Here is a 22445-nt window from a genome sequence, read left to right as displayed (position 1 = left end):
AGTTTATAGATGACCCCTTGATTTATCACCCCCCCCCCCCTTCCGGAAGTCCCGCCCTCTTCTGGACCCCCCTTCTGGCGGACGCCTGGTGGAAGTGACACCACACACACACACCCACACCCACACACACACACACACACACACATTCCAGCCACCCAGGCTGCTCAACACACAATCACACACACACACATACGTTACTTTTAATTATTTATTTAATTATTCTTTTATGTGTTTAATTATTCTTTTATGCATAACTAATCATGAGGGTCAGGAAATGTGTTTTGTTGTGGGGTTACTTATAACCAATCGTGTAATTTCAGTTGTATAAACCGTCAGACTTATACTCTGCGTAAAGTTTGCAGGATAGGAAACTTTACTCTTTAGAATCAAAACTTGTCTCTTGACACTGAAGGGCTGTGGTTGAAGGCAATAAACAGATTATACACATAAATGTGTGGCTCATACAGAACAACGGAAAAGAAAAAGGGGGAAATCTGCAAATAAAAAAACTAATACCATCTCCGTGCAAGTTCCCCTCTAAGCAATGGGCACTTAAAAGCATTTACTGACCCGCTCAGTAATTCTGCTGAGAACTAAATCCGTCTTCATACAGCCTTAGTCAATGTGAGCTTCAGGAGATCAGGTGGGGAGGAGTTTGTCAAACACTAACCCTAAGCGCTAGTTCGAGGCGCCGACGCACCCCGTCTCAATCAACATACTGTGCCCGGGAAATAAAGTATGATCAAAGCTTATTCAATCAGACATGTTTAGAGACGGCATGGCCGTTTTAAACCCAGCATGACACTTCCTTCCGTTTCTTAGATTCAAAAGGCTGGCTTCCACCCAGTTCCGAGTAGGTGTTTGAACAAACATCGGCTCGGCCAATGAGACGAGCGCCAACATAACGCACCTTTTTCAATCAACGAGTTACGGTCACAGAGTCCCCTCGTCACTTACTCTCCCCGGATAGGTCTCCCCGACTAAACGGTAAGCGGCGCAGCTTCTGGTATTTTCCCCTGGTCCGATCCTCAGTAACATTATTCCCCTTTCTTCCCACAGTCGATCCAGCTCTGACGTTCAGACCTCGCCTATCTCACACACTGTGTGCTTTCCTGTTATTTTGAGCCTTTAATAAACATCTTAAAATTGTTTCTGCCTCTGTCTGTATCTGCATGTGGGCCAAACACTTAAAAACCATGAAAACTCTGTGCTATCATTAGGCCAGCTGACAGCTTTGCTAGGGCCTGGGACAACAGTCTTTTTGGACCCCCCCTCTGCACCTGCTGCCACCACATACACACACACAAATAAAATTCTTTGGGAGGACTGACATATGCAGTAACATCCACTACATGAAATGGTTTATACAGTGATTTCATGGTACCTTTAACGAAAAGCCGCTTTGGTACTAAGAACATGCTTTTAAAGAGGACCATGGCCCACTCCCCACTCCACTTTTGTTTAAAGTAAGCAATGTCACATCTATGCAGCACACCTGCAAACAACAGTTGACCAAAGTGCATCACTGCATCACTCCAGCAGGGTGTGACAGGTGGACGTTGTGGGAAGCATTTAAGGAGGCTGGAGTCACATGAATGACGTCAGAGAATTAGCTCACTCTGAGCAGTAACCTGACTGAAACTTGTTCCTGATACTTCCTGACCTCTTGTTCCATGACTGATTGATGTGTTGTTCCTTCTTTAAGGTGTTTAACCGAGTCGGGATTCTGACATGGTTCCTGTCCTGCCAAAAGTGCCTTGGAAGAATCCAAGCTCTAGGTTTTAGCCAAGGTCCCAAGTGCCTTCCTGAAACTCCAGTTTGCACCAACACTGAAAACATTAAAGATGTTCCAGATGCTCCACATAACTAGTGTCTGACTGTTCACCCTCCGACGTGCCATTCCACCTGCCTACACAAACCACCTCTCTGCGTGCCACCTCACCGCTCTCTAGGCTTTTTACATTCGCTCAATGCCCAAGTGGGCCCCTGTCTACATCTACTGTATCTTCTTTGGTTCACACAGCAAGATTTTAAAATTTTCAGCCAATTTTCAAAGCCTGAGAGACACACCACTCATAATCACAGAAAATTGTTGCTATAACAGGTTTGCTTGTACAGCGTGTGGCTTCCGGTTAAACAGCAAGCACAACACAGCACACTGAAACAGATTTTACTTAAACATTCAGATGTCAGAAAATCTTCCAAAACCTCTTAAGATCAAATATGAGTTCAAGGTAAATAAACATGGGTAATGCCATGCTCTGGAACAGTAGGTGGTGAGAATTTGAGAAAAACATTACAAAAACGGTTGTTAGTTAAAGGAGTGAGGACAGCGTTAAAAGGGGCTGTACATTTTCTGCACTTTAAAAGGTGAGTTGTGTTCTGATTGGTTACATATTACATTCAACAGTCGATGTGCTCGTTTGTCCTAGGGGAACACCACAAACACTAGTATATCAGGACTTTCCAACATGTGAAATATCCTCGATTTGAGGTCAGATCGGTCCCGACTTCCTCCCGGGCAGACAAGATCACTTTTAACACACCACACATAACAGGAATGTCTCTTAAGATTGTTAAGTGGTATCCCAATAATCGGCATTTCAGAAGGGAAAGATCGAAGGCAAAAATTATCCTGCTGTGTGAACAAGGCTTAAAGGTAGAGTCTGCAATTTTTCCAGAAGTTTCCCCAGGTCCCATTTTGAATAACTGCACATGCGCAAGACCATCTTACCTGCTCTTCTGCTCAGGGGGATTGTGTGAAAAAAAATCTCCCAAATCCATTCTGGTCTTATGCTCCATCTGAATACCCTTAATAATAGCTTCTAGCCCCTGTTTTTAGCACCTGTTCCTTGACCTTTCACGGGGTCAAGAACTCTATCATGGGGAGGAAAGGAGATTTTGACTGCTGTGCCAAATTTGGACAGCCTTTCACACAAGGTCATTACGTTTTAAATGCATGTAGATTTCTTTTGAAAAAAATGAACTATGTGCGCAAATTCTTCTCTCTGGAAATTTTCATTGATTTCCGTGAGGGAGCAGTGTGTCAGGATTCTGTGTACCGTGCTCCACTAACTCTCTTCCACATGTGGCTGTTGTTGACAGGTGGGCATGGCCCGCACCTGCGGCTCGTTACGGCTACTCTACTCAAGCTTAAAAGAAGTCAGCTGGAGGATGCCAGAGTGTTAGCCCGTTGTGGTATGCCTAGGCCATTGTCCTGTTGTCAGATCTCCGTTCCTGGGGGAGTGCTTGCCTAGTGGTTAGAGCAGTGCGCTTGCACTCAGAGAAGGATGCAAGTTCCCGGTTCGATCCCCAGTGCCTGCACTCTGGGTCCCTGAGCAAGACCCTTAAACCCGAACGCTTCCCGGGTGCCGCACAGTGGCAGCCCACTGCTCCAATAGGGGATGGGTTAAAAGCAGATACCACATTTTGTTACTTGTGACAGTACAATGACAATAACAATTTTATTCTATTCTATTATTGCTGTGAGTTTTGATGTTCCTTATTCCAAGCTCTAACTCTGTCTCCTGTCTTCTTCAGTTCATCGTGCTCTGAATTTACTCACCCGTGTTGTCTCCGTGCGCCGAAGACCAGTTCCTGAATCCCTGCTACTCTGGCGTTCCCCTCGAGCCACTTGGTGGTACCAAGCTGGACAAGAGACCCCCCCCCCCCCCTTCCTGGATTCACTCTGGTTCCTTCAGCTGCTCCTTCTGTCTGCCTCCGCTGTGTTGCTGCTCGGGCTCCCCGCCTGCATTCCATCTGCCACTCAGCCATCTCCCACCATCAGAAAGCATAAGGTCACAGAACTCCTTCCACTCACCCTCCCCGGATAGGGTCTCCATACCTAGTGATAAGCAGAGCAGCATCTGTGCAGATTTCCCTAGTTAGACTCGTATTTAATTATCGTCTTTCTTCCCGCAGGACTCCTTGCTCTGACATTATGAACCTGGCCTGCTGCTCACGTTTTATGCATTAGATCCATGTATAGCCTCAAACATCTCTTATTCTCCGACTGTCTGCATGTGGGCAACACACCTTAAAACCATGACAGCGCTTATGTCACCCGATGGATTGTGGGATCCCTTTAGGCTTCTTAGCTCCGGTAACTCTTATGTTGACCCTGTGAAAGGATCTAGGAACAGGCTGCTGTTCCTTGCTGCCATTTGGATTGAACTGCATGGCTTGTTAGTTTTTACAGCTTTCACAGAGATCTAACTTTTTAACCTTGCTTTTCTGAATAGATTGTCAGGATAGGAGAACCATTTCTTAAGATTACCTACAGCTTCAACTCTATCCTGCGACCAGATCTCTGCCGGTTTCCTCTGGCTCTCTAATAAACGCACTTCCTTTCCCCCCCTATGTGTCTACATACAGAGTATTTATGGAAAAGCAAAACCTGACGGAAATAGTATAAAACTAAGGATAAGAGATTTCCAAAAATTATATAGCATCTCGTGCTCAAAGGCCAGGGGAAATGTGTTTGAGACATTTAGATTATTCTATGCTCCAACATGTAGAGCTAGGGTATTCCATACTAGAGTTGGTGCACTACATTCCTTTGGGCAGCAACAGCAAATGCTTGAGCACCTCGATTCATTGTATGTTGCAGAAAATTTTGATTTGTTGACCCAAGTGTGACTGTTTAAGACCAGATTGTCCAGGAATTGTGTGGCAGGCGGAGTGAGAGATTTACATGGTATCCCTATGCACAGGTGCCACATTGCTAAGCCAGGAGTTGCGGGAGGCGTCGCTTGACACGTTGCGGGAGGCGTCGCTTGACACGTTGCGGGAGGCGTCGCTTGACACGTTGCGGGAGGCGTCGCTTGACACGTTGCGGGAGGCGTCGCTTTGACACGTTGCGGGAGGCGTCGCTTGACACGTTGCGGGAGGCGTCGCTTGACACGTTGCGGGAGGCGTCGCTTGACACGTTGCGGGAGGCGTCGCTTGACACGTTGCGGGAGGCGTCGCTTGACACGTTGCGGGAGGCGTCGCTTGACACGTTGCGGGGAGGCGTCGCTGACACGTTGCGGGAGGCGTCGCTTGACACGTTGCGGGGGGCGTCGCTTGACACGTTGCGGGAGGCGTCGCTTGACACGTTGCGGGAGGCGTCGCTTGACACGTTGCGGGAGGCGTCGCTTGACACGTTGCGGGAGGCGTCGCTTGACACGTTGCGGGAGGCGTCGCTTGACACGTTGCGGGAGGCGTCGCTTGACACGTTGCGGGAGGCGTCGCTTGACACGTTGCGGGAGGGGCGTCGCTTGACACGTTGCGGGAGGCGTCGCTTGACACGTTGCGGGAGGCGTCGCTTGACACGTTGCGGGAGGCGTCGCTTGACACGTTGCGGGAGGCGTCGCTTGACACGTTGCGGGAGGCGTCGCTTGACACGTTGCGGGAGGCGTCGCTTGACACGTTGCGGGAGGCGTCGCTTGACACGTTGCGGGAGGCGTCGCTTGACACGTTGCGGGAGGCGTCGCTTGACACGTTGCGGGAGGCGTCGCTTGACACGTTGCGGGAGGCGTCGCTTGACACGTTGCGGGAGGCGTCGCTTGACACGTTGCGGGAGGCGTCGCTTGACACGTTGCGGGAGGAGTCGCTTGACACGTTGCGGGAGGCGTCGCTTGACACGTTTGCGGGAGGCGTCGCTTGACACGTTGCGGGAGGCGTCGCTTGACACGTTGCGGGAGGCGTCGCTTGACACGTTGCGGGAGGCGTCGCTTGACACGTTGCGGGAGGCGTCGCTTGACACGTTGCGGGAGGCGTCGCTTGACACGTTGCGGGAGGCGTCGCTTGACACGTTGCGGGAGGCGTCGCTTGACACGTTGCGGGAGGCGTCGCTTGACACGTTGCGGGAGGCGTCGCTTGACACGTTGCGGGAGGCGGTCGCTTGACACGTTGCGGGAGGCGTCGCTTGACACGTTGCGGGAGGCGTCGCTTGACACGTTGCGGGAGGCGTCGCTTGACACGTTGCGGGAGGCGTCGCTTGACACGTTGCGGGAGGCGTCGCTTGACACGTTGCGGGAGGCGTCGCTTGACACGTTGCGGGAGGCGTCGCTTGACACGTTGCGGGAGGCGTCGCTTGACACGTTGCGGGAGGCGTCGCTTGACACGTTGCGGGAGGCGTCGCTTGACACGTTGCGGGAGGCGTCGCTTGACACGTTGCGGGAGGCGTCGCTTGACACGTCCAATTCCACTTCAGTGGTTTCCAGTTGCACTTAAGGAACAAGTCATAGTTGGATATTCACATTTTTTGGTCTTATAATAAATGTCCATGGAATGAAAAGCTTGGCAGAATTGAACAAATAATTACCTTCTTTTGAAGTTCCCATCAACCTGGAATCCATTGACTGGAGTAAAGCAATTTTTCTCTTTAGGAGAATCTCATTTTGGGACAAAGCTGAAACAAATGAACGTCAGTTTAGCCAGAAGTAAGCTTATTTAACAATTTGCATATCCAAACACTTATCTTACAGTTTCCAGTCCCTTTTGGTTCATAGTGTATTCCTCCATTATGATCAACAGGTAAACAAGACCCTGTGAAGTGAATAGCATATTTTTCTCATAGCATCTTTTCACAACTATAGCAGCAACCTTCCAGGATCACAAATTGACTACCTAATCACCCATAATTTTTAAATATACACAAAAAAATTTAAAACAAAGAAACTACACAAACCTTTAAGCCACAAGGCGACTGCACAAAAACCCAGAAGCCAAATTCCTCCCATAGTTCCTGCCACAACTGAATGGTCAACCAGCACCTGAGGCTTAAATAGAGCTCTCTGCAGGCGCTACAGCTGTGGCTCATCAGCTCCTAATTGTTTTGTTTATCTCAGACAACCAAAGTCTTACTGAGTATTTACAAAGATCAAGGCAATTTTTTCCATGAACATAGTGTAGCTTTTTATTGATTTTTTTATGTTTCCCTTACCATGTTTTTCTCAGCAATTCTAATTAAAGAACATTGTGTGAAATGGAAATACAATGAAAAAATGTTTCATTTGATCAGTAAGAGCTTCTATCTTAGTTCATCTAAATTGTGATTTTTTTTTCCCTTGGGGAAAACTCTTCTCCTGTGATTTTGTTCATTCTCTCCATAATGGCATTTTCACAGTATTAACATTTCAACTAAGGAAAGTTATGCTGAGTCTTAATCTCTGAAGTTCATTTTCCATATTAAGAACCGTACTGATTAATATTGCAACCTCGTCAGCAAGAGGTTAGGAGGCATCATTTTAATTTTATTATCCTCTCAGTATTTTCTTTTCTTTAATATTAAATGCATCTTGCAAAGAACTGCAATTTGTAGATTTTGGCATATAAGCTTTTGCTTATGAACTTTTTTAGTTCATTTTTTTATTGCTGTTGTGTATCTCTTATGGAAATATGTATTTTGTGACTGTAAAAATAAACTCAAACAAACAAACAAACGAAGATGAATGTAATATTCCAATGTCTTTGTCTTTTGATCGTGGCCCCATATTGCTAGTTAATGCTGTTCAAATTAATTTGACATGGAATCACAAATAAGTCAGTTAGAAAAATCTATCCAACATCTATCTTTCCATCCATTGTCTCTTATTTCCCAAGGTTAGTTTGACAGATTAGAAAACCCCTATGATGGACATACAGACATCCCTCGCTCTAGGAACTATACCAAGCTCTTTCTGTGGAATCCCAAGGGGGTTTCATGTTAACAGGGATATTTAGAATCCTGCAGCTTCCCTGAGGTTACTTCCCAGAGGGATGTACCTGAAGCTTAGGATCAGAGACTACAGTCATTTAAATAATTTCTGTTGAGAGGACCAGTTGCTCTGCTCTCATATTCTTCCTATGAACAGCCTGCCTTTAAAACTGATCCTGGCCACCCTCCCCTGCAGAGCAATGCGCTTCATGGCAGTCATGTTTAATGAATTTATATTTGCAGCAGTCAACATTAGAGAGGAAGAGTCAGTTAACTCCCTGTGAGCTATAGACCTGTGCCCGTATTCAAAAAGATTCCTAAATATATTTCTTAGAATTTTACCTCGATAAGTCAAAAGTTATTCACAAAGCATCTCAGGCCTTATGAGAGCTCCTAAATTGAAAAAATGTAGTGAGGAGGACTTTTAACGAGTCTGACAAAGTGGGTGAGAACACCATTTGCCTCAGTTCATATAATTGTAGGTAACATTCTTGTTTTCATTTAGCCATATTTTATTTAGTTTATAGTCTGCAAACGTATCCTATCCCAGGTTTGTGTATGTTTTGCATTTCTACAGATTATTTACTACAACATCTTAGTTTAAATCAATTCACAGTTCCAGTTTGTATTTATTGTTTGATCATTTAACCTGTGCATTTTATTTTGGTGAACTTACCTTAGTGTTACCTCACTTCCTGTAATTATAGCTTCCTGTTAGAGCTGAGGTCACAGGAAGGGACCAGATGAAGAGGGGGGAAAAAACAACTATTTCAATTTGATGCAGTCAGATTTAGGCATTGGGTAAAATCTTTCAGCGTGGATTTAATTTTACATTTTTATAGCCATACTCATGAAGACATAAAGATGTTGCTAAAGTGCATTGAAAGAAACAATAGTGAATTCAAGCAGAAACTGTTTTAGGGTACATGTTTATGGAAGAGTCCATTGGAGGCTATTTTGTCTGCCTGGAAATCAGGGTATTTAAGTGCACCAGTCCCTCCTGCAGCAAAACAGCCAACCCCACAACATGATGCAGATTAACAGAACGTCAGACCAGGTGTACCTACTATGAAGAAAAAAGAAAACAACATAACATGCACAAAATATTACAGAAGAAAATTTTCAGGATAAATTATAAACGTCGTATTATCCATGAAAAACATTTTCTAATTATTTATCCTCGTCTAATGTCATTACATTACAAAACTGCATTTTAACGGGCATGCAGACTTATATGAGCCATTCATTTTCACCCCAGCATTACAAGAATCTTCGTTGACCGGGTCCATACAAACAGGTTATGAAGCCATTTTATTCAGATATTTTGAATTTTAATTTCACATTTATTGAAATTAGGCTTTATTGATTCGTAGAAGGGATGCACAAAACAACATACATACAAAATATTACAGAAGAAAATTTTCAGGATAAATTACAGGACAAGCAGTACATGTTTAATATCTCTCAACACGACAGTGATGAAAACTAGGTGCAGATCTCATAAAAATAAAGTGTTTCTTTGCATTAACATCCATCCATCGTATGTACCTGGGAGAGGTGAATTAAAACCTAGAGAAGTGGCCAGTCCATAACAGGGCCACACAGACACAGAACAAACAACCATCTACAGGGAGGAAACTGGAGTACCCAGAGAGAACCCACACTTTTACTGGGAGAACGTGGTACCAGGGTTTGGACCCAGGACCATCTTGCTGCAGAGCAGCTGTGCTACCACCATGCAGCCCATCTGCATTAGTGCCATTTAAGTTTAAAAACATACAAAAGTGCTTCTGAAACCCTTTAATTATTTGATGCTGCAGGATTTTTTCTAAGAGATGAATTATAGTTATGCTGTTTATGTTTTTAATTTATTATCAGGTCAAACGTGTAGAACAAAATGAACGTCGATTTTTTTGAAATGGGCTAAAAATGTAAACAATAATCCTCTTGCAAAAAAGAATAGAAATATTCAATTAGATCAGTAGATTTACGACCAGCTTGAAATGGTTGAAGCTACATTTTACTGATTGTAGAGTTCAATTTTAATCTTTCATCATTGTTTTAAAAGTGACACAATAATCACTTTATTTTGATCGTGTTTGTAATTATCTTAAATTAGCCAGGTGGTACCAGTGTTTTTCATCCACTCCTTCAAAGCAAACGTTTGCTCTCATTTCTGTTTCTCCGTCTCAACCTCGGGATAGAAAGGCGTTTCCAGCACAGCTTCCTTCTTCCCCGATGTCGGCAGGCCATCGTCCAGAGAGTCGTGGATCTTCTTCCATGAATCCATCTGGGAGCTCCACAGAGCAGCTCTGGCTCTGATGAACTGCGACACCTCTGACTCGCTGCCTTTGGCCAGACTGATGCTGTCCTTGCAGATGAAGAAGATGTCCATGCCGAGGAAGAGCGCGTTGACCGCGATCAGACCGGCTCTGGCCGTTTGGGAGGCAGCAAGAGATCCTTTGACAGCCGCTTGACCGACATCTGGGACGTCGGAGGCCAACCTGGGAATGCTACGCAGCGCTCCTGATTCCTGAGCCACCACTTTACCAGCACTGGAGACGACCTCTTCACTTTTTAGTAGTTTAGCAGCGGAGGCTAGATCAACGATTGCATCTATGCTTCTCCCAACTGTTCCAACTTTACAAACAATTTTGCCGACCCCCAGAGCTACACCTAGCCCGCTTGTCTCCATTTTGGCAACCGCTTGTTGCATAACCTCTTCCAGGCAATCCTGCAGTTTCATCACGTCCTCCATGAAGCTCTGCAAGACTTTGTTGGCGTTCTTTTGGTGCGTACGGTTAACGCCTATCTCCGTGGCGGTGGTGACGATGCTGTTGACTCCGCTGGTTACTCCCATCCCGATTCCAGTCATGGTGAGGGCTAGAGACGCTCCAGCTGTGACTGGAATCAACGCCAAGCCAACGATGGAGAGCACGCCTCCCACTGCTCCCACTGAGCTGCCCACCACGCTGGAGATCTTCGCTCCTTTGTTCATGCTGTCCAGCTGAACAGCATCCGCCTCCAGCTCCTTCAGGAAGTCCGACATCCTCGGCTGACGCTCGGTAAACTCCTTTATGAAGTCATGATACGAATCCTCCTGAAACAGGAACACCGTTCGAAAGTCTGGGTCCATCCTGAGAGGATGAAATAAAGATAGAAGAATGGATTACCAGGAGAACACAGAATAACAGAAACGCTGAAAACATTCAGTGTAAAACTCGTGATTCAAAGCTATCCATCCAAGATTTTATTTAATTTCCTGTCATGTACAGTATTAATTAATTATCATAAGCTAATTTACAATGTCTGCCACTAACTGGGCTTTTGGTTATATAAAAAGAAGCAACATACTGTAAGGTTAACGAACATAGTTAACAAATTAGGACCCTACAAAACAAAAACAATATAATAAAATTTAATTTAAAAAATAGTAGCAACCATTCCTGATTGATGTAAAGTGATGGCATTTAGGGTTCATTTTTAATGACAATGGTGGCGAGCTCTCTATACTGACTTCCTGCACAGAAAAAGATGCTTTCTATATTTTTCATTTTTAAAGTCCCACTGGATGCTTCACGAGTTACTGAACCATTAGAACTAAGAGGAACCAAAAAGTGATGGAAAGACTAGGAAGCTTCACCTTATCAACAATTAAAAATAAGTTTCCTTGCCTCTTCGGCAGGCTTAGGTTAATGATGTGTGGCACTGGCTGCCCCGCCGCAACAGGAATAAAGTAAATCAAGTGTTGGACGTCAGGGGAAGACTTGTAGGTAAAAAGCCTCCCTTGGTAAAAGCAAATATATTTGCCACAACTACAGAAGCCAGAGCACCATTCTGCTTCAAGCTGGACATGACAGGTGAATAAAAAAAATCAGTTTGAGATATGAAAATGTAGTAAAAGTAGCCCTAAACCTCTCTAGAAACCTTTGAAAACCTTCAGTTCCCTAAAAAACTGAAGGTTTACAACCTACCAGTGGTTTGAAAACAGTACAGCAGTTAAGATGTTTCAGATCTGAAAACTATTTCCAACAATATCCTTGTTGGAAATACTAAAATACTAAAAGGCATGTGTCAACTTTTACAATGCTTAAACTGCTAATATTGTTATCAACTAACATGAAGGTGCTGGAGGATGATGTGGAAGTGAAAATTTGAGAGTAAATTATTCTGGGCCTGAGTAAATGTGATTTAAATGCCTGGAAAACAAACTCCGCCTAACAAGAAAGAACATATGTTTACATACAAAACTTCTCACTTTTGCTGTAAAGAAGGAAATAAACATAATAGATTGTAATTACAACATCTTGGTTACATCTGTAGCACATTTGGTGTCCACACAACAAGCATTTGAGAAGTTATACATGTTTAGATTTACTGTTTTTGTGTAATTTTGGCACAGTTTTGGCACCGTTTTTAAAAATTGGAATTTATTTTTGAAATTGAAATGTGGGATGCTATTATATCTTTGGTCAATACTTTTGTAAAAGAGTCTCAGATGAAGATCTGGACAAATGATAAGCGTATGTCGGTCTCAGTTAGTCAGCTACAAGCGTGTTATTGTTGCTAAAAAGCTCAATCACCCTTCAGGCAACATGCTAGTGCGGTTACAGAATAGATGCATGGTGATGACAAGAACCAGCACAGGCTTTATCACGTCTTCTTGTTTTATTTTTTACAACAGGTTTATACCTGTCATCAGAACACCAACACTGCTCAGGTTTTATTACGTCAAGAGCCATTTTTGAGTCTTAATGTGTCAATGGGTTAGAGTTAAATTGCTAAAGAAGAAAACATATTTCTTTAAAAGTAGTCAGAGTAGTCATAGAAAAAATGGTTCAAATAAATCATAAAACGACCCATAGAAGCTGTTAACCAAATCAGGTCAATAAGCTAAAACATACCTGATTTGATCAAGTTGGTTTATGTGATCAAGCATCCTCTGAACATCATCTTCAGATAAATCCTCATCGAGGTTCACCACTGCTTCGCTGATCATCTTTGAGGAAAAGTCGCTGAAGCAGCTGTTAAAGACACAGTTATACGTTTTACAGGATGATGTAGTTCTGTACATCAAATAAAAGAGTGGCTCACAAAAGTTTTCATACTCCTTGAACACTAAAACCATCAACCTCAATGTATTTTATTGATGCTCTATGACAGGAGATCTCAAACCTTTCAACCTGCGACCCTAAAAATAACGGAGACAGGCGACCCCCTTTAGGCGGATGGGATGGTTTTTAGGGGAAATTATGAGAATAATATTGTAAAGTAACAAGAATAAAGTAGTATTTATATAATAACAACTCTAACGACTCCCCGTTACAGAGGAGTGGACCGGTTTCGGCTCAATCTGCTGGCTTAATGACTTTAACGACCGCCCATTACTAAGGGGTGGACCTGTTTCGGTTGTATTTGCATGTTATCTAAGCCATTACAAGGCCCTTGTTTGGCAATGGTATAAAGCTTGTTACTCCACATTACTTCAGACTTCTTGAATTGAGAAAGCTTCCTGGAGAGGAAGCGAAATGTCTTCTACAACGGAAAACAAGTCCAGTTGTTTTGTTTTTTACTTTTTTTGGAATAGTATTTATATAAGAACTCTTACAAAAAAGCACAACTTTCCCCCTACGTTAAAATCTAGAATAATAAACATCTTGTAAAGTTATACTTTGGAATCAGTTTCACAACAAAGGAAATACTAAATCTTTTTAGCACATCAGCATCAAATCATCCAGAGACCTATCCCCAAGACTAAGAAACAACTTGGTGGGGCTGAATACAAATATACCCCAAAATTTTTATTTGTCAAACAATTTTTAACTCTTGAATAATTTTTTTTTCAACTTCACAATTATGCAATACTTTGTGTTGGCCTGTCACAGTAAATCCCAATAAAACCCATGGAGATTTCTGGTTGTAGTGTAACAAAATCCAAAAACATTTTAGGGGTTATAAATGCATTGTGTTATCCTAATGCAGTGCTTATAGTGGGGGGGGGGCGCCCTCTATGGGTGGGATGGAGTTATTACGGGGGGGGCGCACAACAGCCTTGTCTTTAGTCTTTGGGTCTGCACCACTGAGCTATATAATACACTGGAGTGCTAATAGCCGCTGTTAGAACGAGTCGCTTTGAAGCCACCAGCCGCCATATTGGTACTCCCTATTTCCCCCCAGTAACTAGGGAATATGTGCACTACAGCATTGAATAACGAGGATTTTCTCATGTTCAGGGGGGGCTTAAGACTTTTAAAATGTCAAATGCCATATACTTTTATGTTATGTTCTAAAAATATCAAGTAATGAGAAAGTCATGTGCTGAAATATTGTGCAATTTATTCATTTAAATATATATTTTTAACATTTATAAATATATAAATAACAATATACAAAAACATATGTGTATACATATATGTACATATATACAAATACACATACTTATATATACATATATAGCCTATATATATTTAATATGAATAACATGTAAAATATGTCAGCACCTAATTTCCTAGTAGTTGATAGTGTTAGTACATCCACTGACTGTTAATTACCTGTGAAACGTTTTCACACAGCCAGAAAACTGCTTGTTGTTGCAACCAAATCCTGTGGGATTCTGTGAGAGTAGGGAGTAGCAAGATGGCGGACAGTGACTTCAGTTTTTCGGCAAAATCAGCACTCCAGTGTATTATATAGCTCAGTGGTCTGCAGACACAAGCTTCTCTTTTTCTCCAGACAATACAGCTTGTAAATCTGACAACAGCTTCCCCTGCTGTCTGTCCTGTGCCTGCTGTCAGTAGTGTGCTGAATACTATGAATAAAGTCCTAAATAAGTGCATAACTTAATTCTGAAGTTTTAATATATATATATATATATATATATATATATATATATATATATATATATATATATATATATATATATATATATATATATATATATATATATATATATGGTGTGATACTATTTTTGCCATATGAGATCTATAGCTAATTAAGCTATGTATATTCTTGTTAATATTATATAGTTAAAGTGTGGCAATGTTGAAATATGGTTGAAACTTTCTTGCTGTTAGAAACCATTGTTGTACGTTATAAATAGAGCCATATATATGTTCTAACTTTTAAAAAGGATTCTGGGTAATTTTCAGAAGGACGACTTTAGTGCATTAAAAGAGGAAACATTAAAAAAGAAATTGACCCATTTTTTTGGATGATGGGGCCTGAAAAATGCTCCTTCTTCAAAGGAGAGCGACAGAAAACCTTGGGGAACCACTGTCCTAATGTGCCGTTACCTTTTCTCCATCTTCTCACAGATCTTCTTGCTGGTCTGGATGTATGCGTCGAGCTGGTACGCCAGCACGTCCACATTCTGAAGTTTAGGGAGGAAGAAGGAGCTCGCGTCTCTTTTAAACTGCAGGAGCAGAGGGCAGATGAGACGAGCGGCTGTGATGACAGCCTGGACGTAGTCGGCGCTGATGTCTTCAGGGAGCTGTAACATCTGGCTCTCTGCGAACACGTGCAGCGAGGTGACCGCCAGCTTCTCCACCGCATCCAGGAAGCCGTCCAGCTTCTCCAGGCCGACCTGCGTGTCCTTCAGCACCTCAGCCAGCTCGCTCTCCAGCTCCGCTAACTTCTTGTCTGCTGTCCCGCCGGTGAACTTGCTCTTCATATATTCCAAGAAGGCCTTCCCTTTTTCCCCTGACCCTGTCACATGGCTGATAGCGAGATCGGTCCGGTCAGCCCTGTCTTTGATGTCCGTCATCATCTCTAATTCTGTTTCCCTCCTCAGCATCCATTTGGAGAACATCTCACAGAATTCCCTCCCCAGCTGTATGTAGGTGAGAGTATCGCAGACATAGCGGCACAACGCCTCCTGTAGTTCCTTCCTGTGAAACAAATCACAGCACAAACAAAGATTAACTTGTTAAGAGACGTTTATGTGTTGTGTTCCACAAAATATAGCAAAATGTCTGCAGAGGTCTTCAGCTGCCTGGTCTTTATTAACTCATCCTGCAGGTTTAGTCACATAAAGCTGCACCGGGGGGGTTCTATACCTAAACTAAATTAGGAATAAAAGTGTCAGCACCAACACCTTTTCCTGTAAAGGTGTAGCAGCACATTTCTGAGAAATAACAAAGACACAACAACAGCAGAACGGCCTAAAGCTTCAGACAATGCGAGGACTGCTGATGCCAACAGTAGCAGGCATTGTTGTCTCTGACAGACAGCATTGTTCAAGCAGCATTTTCTGGATGTCTAAAGACCTTCGTCATCGCTCCAGTGGGTCACTTGGGCGTGGCTATGTTGACAATTCATAACACTGGAGCCACTAGCAGACGGAGACTACCCAACATTTGCTGTTTTTACCACTGTGCAGGAAACATGGATAACTTTTATTCAGCTTCTCTGGTGAGGTGGTGAAAGGAAGACTCTCATAGTGATTAATTTAATGCGTAAAAGATAAACTACAGCAGTTGAATTACAGCTGTTCTTGTCCCTTTTGGTCCATCTTCGGCATTTGCAAAAACATCAAGTGCATTTCTCAACATAATTCATATAAACAGCAAAGCACCACAGATTACGTGCGAAATTCAGCCTCTTGCTTGGGATCTTGAATTAATTTCTCAAAAGTCAACATCTGTGTCAATAAACAAAAAAGTCCTTGTTATTGTGTGTGAAAAATAGTCAAATTTGCTTAGTCAGGCTGCCAATATAACAGTGTACTCTGGAGGATGCTCTGATGTAAACTATGGACAACATTTTGATGACAATTATACTGTAAATTATAAGTTACACCTATGTAGGAAACTGACAAGGCTCACATTTACACTTTACAGTCGACAGACCATTTTGTTGCAATAAAGAAAGGAAAAAGGACCGTATAACACAAAGAAAAACAATTAACAGTAGAAATGTGAACATATTATAATCTATCTGTGGAGAACTGTGCATGCAAGGCAAGGCAAGGCAAGGCAAATTTATTTATATAGCACAATTCAGTACAAAGACAATGCAAAGTGCTTTACATGATTAAAATATAGCAAAATAAAACAGAATAAAAGCAAGTAGGAATAAAATATAGATAGAAAATAGAACAAAAAAGTGGTGATTCAGTTAACTAGGACAGTTGAAGGCAATTTTAAACAAATGTGTTTTTAATCTTGATTTAAAGGAACTAAGGTTTTCCACATCTTTACAGTTTTCTGGAAGTTTGTTCCAGATAATTGGAGCATAGGAACTAAATGCTGCTTCTCCATGTTTGGTTCTGGTTCTGGTTCTGCAGAGCAGGCTGGAGCCAGAAGACCTGAGTGGTCTGGAGGGTTGATGCCCTGATAACAAGTCTGTGATGTATTTAGGAGCTAAGCCATTTAAGGATTTATAGACTAACAGAAGTATTTTAAAGTCTATTCTCTGAGATACAGGGAGCCATGTGTAAGGACTTTAGAACTGGTGTGATGTGCTCTACTTTCTTAGTATTAGTGAGGACGCGGGCAGCAGCGTTCTGGATCAGCTGCAGCGTTCTGATCCACTTTTTAGGCAGACCTGTGAAGACACCGTTGCAGTAATCAATTCGACTAAAAATAAACGCATGGATTAGTTTTTCTAGATCCTGCTGAGACATCAGTCCTTTAATCCTAGAAATGTTCTTGCATGCAGTGCTGCAGGAATCACACTGCAGTCTTCCTACAGCTCCTGACGTTCCTGATTGTTGGGAAACAAACTCTCATCACAGCGAATAGCTTCTCTTACGGTGCAGCGTGTAACATCCAGCCTCTGCAGGCATCCTCTGTGACATCATCACACGCTGCATCCATGGCGCCCAGAAGGGTCATTTCAGCAAGTGGCTTACAATCCTATACTTTCCATCATAATGCTGAGAAAGATTCCTCAATGGGGTTTAAGGGATGAGGAGCAGGGAGAGAAGAAAGCAAACGATGGAGCGATGGAAACTGACATTGTCCTAAACTATAACGTACTTTGTTTGGAAAGCCATCTCCAATCTGACCCTCTTGTTCTGGGATGACATCCCTGTAGAAAGTATCTAAAAAGGTGACAAGATGCTCAGTATCGCATGGCCCAGTGATGTTAATGTGTGTTAGCACACCATTCATCAGAGATAGCAGCAACCACGGTTATGTTCCGGCTCCGTTGGCCCGGTACATGAGCTGTAGCTCTGTGGCCGTGATACTCTGACCACGCCGTCTGCGTTTCATTAGGCTGAGACCAGGTAGACGATGTATGGTGGTTTACTTTCTTCCAATTCCATTACACGCTATTATGTAATACAATATTCAAGAGAAGAGAAAAGAGAAGAGAAGTACCTTTATTGTCCCACAATGGGGAGATTTGGGTGTGACAGTGGCAAACCCATTAAGACAGATTTACACACTAGATTAAGTAATAAGATTCTGCAAAGGCTAATTCAAAGTAAACTTCTAAATCATATCAGAAAGGGGAAAAAAATAAAACTTTGAGTAATTATTAATTGATAATACGGCATATTTAGAATAAAAAGCATTCATTACATTAAAAAAATGCAGTTTTTTGTTTTTGTTTTTTAATGTGTCCTGTCTGGCAGTGTAGCATTAAGAATTGTTGTCTTAGTGCTAAAGAGAGCCCCACATATTCTACTTTCGCAAGTGGAGCATTACTGATTTTGCCGTGGTGCTCTGCTTGAGGTTTATATGCAAAAAGCTTTATTACATTTCATTTTGGGACTGTTTCACATTCAATGGATACAAAACTGGAATGGCAGAAGAGAAAAAAGGAGAGAAAAACATGAGACAAAATGCTAAAAGGGAGAAAATGTGACAAAAAAAGAGGAGAGGAAAAAGAGAGAACAAGATTACATCCTTGGAGTCTGCTTCTACACCTGCAAAGGGAGATATAAAAATAACAGCAAAACAAACCAATAAAGTATCACAGGTACAAACAACCAACGCCTTCATAACATCACTGAAGAATATACAGTATGATCTAATACGAGACTGTCATGGTTTAGTTTTGATTCGGCTTTGGTTTACTATTATTCTCAGTTTTTCCACCTTGTTTGGGTTTTAATTTGTTAAATTTTAGTTTCCTCCTTCCCTTCCACTCAGCCTTCACTCCACTCTCCTTGCAGTCAGTCACACCTGTTAGTAATTATTCAGTCAGATGCATTTCACCTGTTAGTCTTTCTATTTAAACCTCCCTCTGCCTCACTTTAGTGCTGGTCCATCATCATTCTACACCTCTCCATGCCAGTTCCCGTTTTGCCTTGGAAGCTTTGTTTTGCTCCTGTTGTAAAGGTTAGTCCTGCCAGTCACTCTAAAGACTATTTAGTCACTGTTTGCTCCTGGAGAGGTTCTGCTCTGTGTCCTGGTGTCTCCAGAGTTCTGCTAACCTGACTAGCCGCCCTGGAGAAGCTCAGCTCTGTGCCCTGGTGTCTCTCAAGTTCTGCTAACCTGACTAGCCGCCCTGGAGAAACTCAGCTCTGTGCCCTGGTGTCTCTCAAGTTCTGCTAACCTGACTAGCCGCCCTGGAGAACCTCAGCTCTGTGCCCTGGTGTCTCTCAAGTTCTGCTAACCTGACTAGCCACTCTGAGAAGACTTGGTTCAGTGCCAAGCCTTCCAGCTTAGCTGAACTCTCTCTCCAAGCCGTCAGCTCCTGCCTTCACCTGCACCCCTGAGCCCCTGTATTCCTGCACCTCTGGTTACTTCATTCATCAATCATTCACCTTACAATAAACCTCTAAAACTTTTGTCCTGTGTGTGTGTGCTCTGAGTTCATCGATAAACAAACCTGACAGAGACAAAGTGACACCTAAAGCTAATGATGGGGTTTTCTGTACAGAAGTGAATCTGTAAGCAGCTGAATGGAAGCACCTATAGGTGTTTGTGAGAGTGCTCTTGTGTATGTAAGGTTTATCCATGAGAAAAATGCTCAATCGTGGTTGTGAGGAGCCAAAGACTCGCCCCCAAAGAGCCGAGGCAGACGCCGGGGAGACCAAAACTCCAGACGCCCAAAAGGACTAACACCGGGAAAGCTGCCTCCCCATCCCAGGGAAGAGCTGAGACACAGGGCCAAAGTCCCCGGGAGCTGTGGCGACTTGCAATATTCAAGTTAAATAGAAGAAAGACAGCAGTTGATTTATGGAACAATGTGAGAAAAAACTATGCAATATGCACGACTGCACAAGCAAACACCTCAGAGAAGCTAAAGCGTGTAAAAACGGATATTAGCATCTAGAAGACAGTAAATGATTCTTAATCAGATCAAGAACCTGTGCAACCATTAGCATGTTTTCACACACGCAAAGAGTCTGATATGAGCAGCAGAGATTATGCTATGTAATATGGTATGTAATACAATATCTATTGTTAGACCCTCCTCTTCCTCTTCTTCTTATCTCTGGCTGTTGACCTTGTTCATAGTGTTGTGCTCCGGCTATATATATATAGACATATAGAGGTGTCAGTTGCTAGTTCATGAGATGCATTTTTGTGCTATTTCAGAAAACTGAATAATCATTGGTTGATCTAACGATTCACACGTTTCCTTTAATATAGATAGACAAGACTCACCTAAATCTGTCCTGAATTGGTAAATTCAGGACAGATTTAGACTATTGAACAGAGATCTGTCACAATACATTTTGATCTGCACTACACAAACAGCTGATAATGTAGGAAACAGCAGAGAATTGTACCTAATCCTTTGCATGGATGAACTATAATGTTTGCAACTTGTTCAGCCAAGTGAGAAACTGCTTTTTGTATGATTGTGCACAATATTGGGAAGAGTGAACAAGCAGTTTTGATATTTTGAATTCTGATCTGAGAAACGTACCAAAGCAACATAGAAAAACTGAACTCAAGGCCCAGTTCCCCACCCCCACCCCTGCAAGCCTTTCAACACAATGTCAACACATTCTCGCCACCATCTTATCACTTCCTTGTCTTTTATTTGAGCATTTTTTTCTACCTCTGAGAGAGTCTGCAAACAGATTATGTTCAAAACACGACAGGTGTTTCCAGTTTAAACCTGCAAGGCTTCTACCGTTTCAACAACAAGCTGGTTATCTTTTAGTGGACTTTTCACAACAGTCCCATGCACATGTTCTGCTTTGCAAAATTTGCCTGCTTTATTATTTTCTGCCTGCAGGCACAGAAACAATAAAGTCATTTGGTGCACTGAACACAAATACACATAAACAGAATTTACAATTTACAAATCAAAGGGAAACTCCTAAAACATCAAAACGAGCAAACAACTCTATCTGTTTAAATTCGTCTAATTAAAAAAATGCGTCCTATTGCAGAAGGAGGACGTGTGGTCATGCAGTTGAGAGAACGTTTAACCTTTCATTTAGTGCCGTTCAGTTCCAGGAACTGACCACTAGAGGTCCCCAAAACTCATCTTTCTATGCTCAGATAGAAGTTTGTCCCAAATTAAACTTGAATAAAACTTCAACCATTCCTACTTTTTACTTCACCGCTCTGTTAATACAACCAGTTTACTCATGTGTGTCCATCTGAAGAGTTTCTAAATTAAACTTATGTGATTTAAAAGACTTTAAATCAGCGATAAAAGCGGAGCACGGGACAAGTTGCATAAAAATGAACGCCCTGCATGTTGGTTTGTAAAAGTTAGTAAATTCAACACTTAGTTTAGGCTGAAATGTTGTATTCAGTGTCTTGTTTAGTTCAGTTTGTCAGAGCGCTTTACTGAGCAGGAAAACAAACAGACTTTACCTCGCTGCAGACATCTTCCTCTCCCTTCAGGATCAGACGTTTTCCTGCTTATGTAAAAACTAAATAATGCGATCGGACTGAAGATGTTATGAAACTGAGTCTGATCAAATGAGTGGATCTTGAGAAAGTTTCTGGGCTGGCCGTGTTGACGTTTGGTTTCGTTTCTCATACCTCTGCATCAGCAGGTCGAACCGCTCCTATCCGCGTTAACCCTTTCAGCGCGCCGCAGTCTGCAGCTCTTTTGCGGCTCCTGCTGAAAACGGCGCAGAGCTGTCGGTCCCAGACAAACAAACAAACTGCAGCGACCAATCAGATAAGCTGAAACAACCAATCACAGAAAAGGGTTTATCCTACTTCATCTATAAACAGATTGTTTGTTCCCTTCGTTAAAATCTATCTTAATTATTAAATACAAATACATTTTTATACATATATAACGCAAATTCACAAGACGTGATGGAAGCTAAAAGACGGTTCTATAAAATCATCCAGGAGTCATTCCATAGAAATGACTCTTAAGGTGAATTTCATCTATTGGATCACTAAATGTTAGATGTGAAATGCATTCTTCAATGCAGAATAAAAACCTGAATTCAATTGTTTCTTTTTATGAGAAATTATTAACTTTTTTTCATTCGACGACACGAATGAAAAAATGTAGAGGCAAGGAAGAAAAAAGCAATTCAAGAACTGAGTGAAAGAGAACAGGATAAAAAAGAAAAATGTGGAGAGCAGCTGGAGAGCAGCTTCTCTCATTCAAGAGATTAGGAATAAATACAAAAAACCCACCAAGGACAGAAAAGATCTTAAATGTTGCAAAGATTTGCAAATGTCTCCCATGGATTTTCAATCAAGAACTCTAGACACAATGACAGTCTTCATTTTGAAAGAAAGAGGACCAAGAGGTTCTCTGAAGACTTGAAAAAAATTATTAGGTCATTCTGTCTCAGGGATAATGTGAGCAGAATGACAACTGGAACCAAACAAACACTCACAAAAAAAAAAAAAAAAAAAAAAAAACTAAAAATGCA

At 42.2% G+C, this 22445-nt stretch overlaps 1 protein-coding gene and 1 long non-coding RNA gene across 2 annotated transcripts; both read right to left on the bottom strand.

Moving 5' to 3' along the window:
* Nucleotides 1-6113: 6113 nt before the first annotated feature.
* LOC118566493 lies at nt 6114-6906 on the bottom strand. Its single transcript, XR_004933073.1, has 4 exons — nt 6674-6906; nt 6469-6531; nt 6308-6394; nt 6114-6211 (listed from the first exon to the last, which is right to left on the bottom strand). It is a non-coding gene; the product is annotated as an uncharacterized LOC118566493 (long non-coding RNA).
* A 1976-nt stretch (nt 6907-8882) lies between these two features.
* On the bottom strand, nt 8883-21654 carry apol (apolipoprotein L). Its single transcript, XM_036148700.1, has 4 exons — nt 21415-21654; nt 14974-15567; nt 12586-12705; nt 8883-10818 (listed from the first exon to the last, which is right to left on the bottom strand). The coding sequence occupies exons 1-4, from the start codon at nt 21426-21428 to the stop codon at nt 9852-9854; spliced, it is 1695 nt and encodes a 564-aa protein (XP_036004593.1). The 5' UTR covers nt 21429-21654; the 3' UTR covers nt 8883-9851.
* Nucleotides 21655-22445: the final 791 nt, after the last annotated feature.

This window comes from Fundulus heteroclitus, chromosome 16 (assembly GCF_011125445.2).
Source record: "Fundulus heteroclitus isolate FHET01 chromosome 16, MU-UCD_Fhet_4.1, whole genome shotgun sequence".
In the NCBI taxonomy this organism is placed as follows: domain Eukaryota; kingdom Metazoa; phylum Chordata; class Actinopteri; order Cyprinodontiformes; family Fundulidae; genus Fundulus; species Fundulus heteroclitus.
Note: the sequence above shows the minus strand (reverse complement) of the source record. Positions and strands in the feature narration are given on the sequence as shown.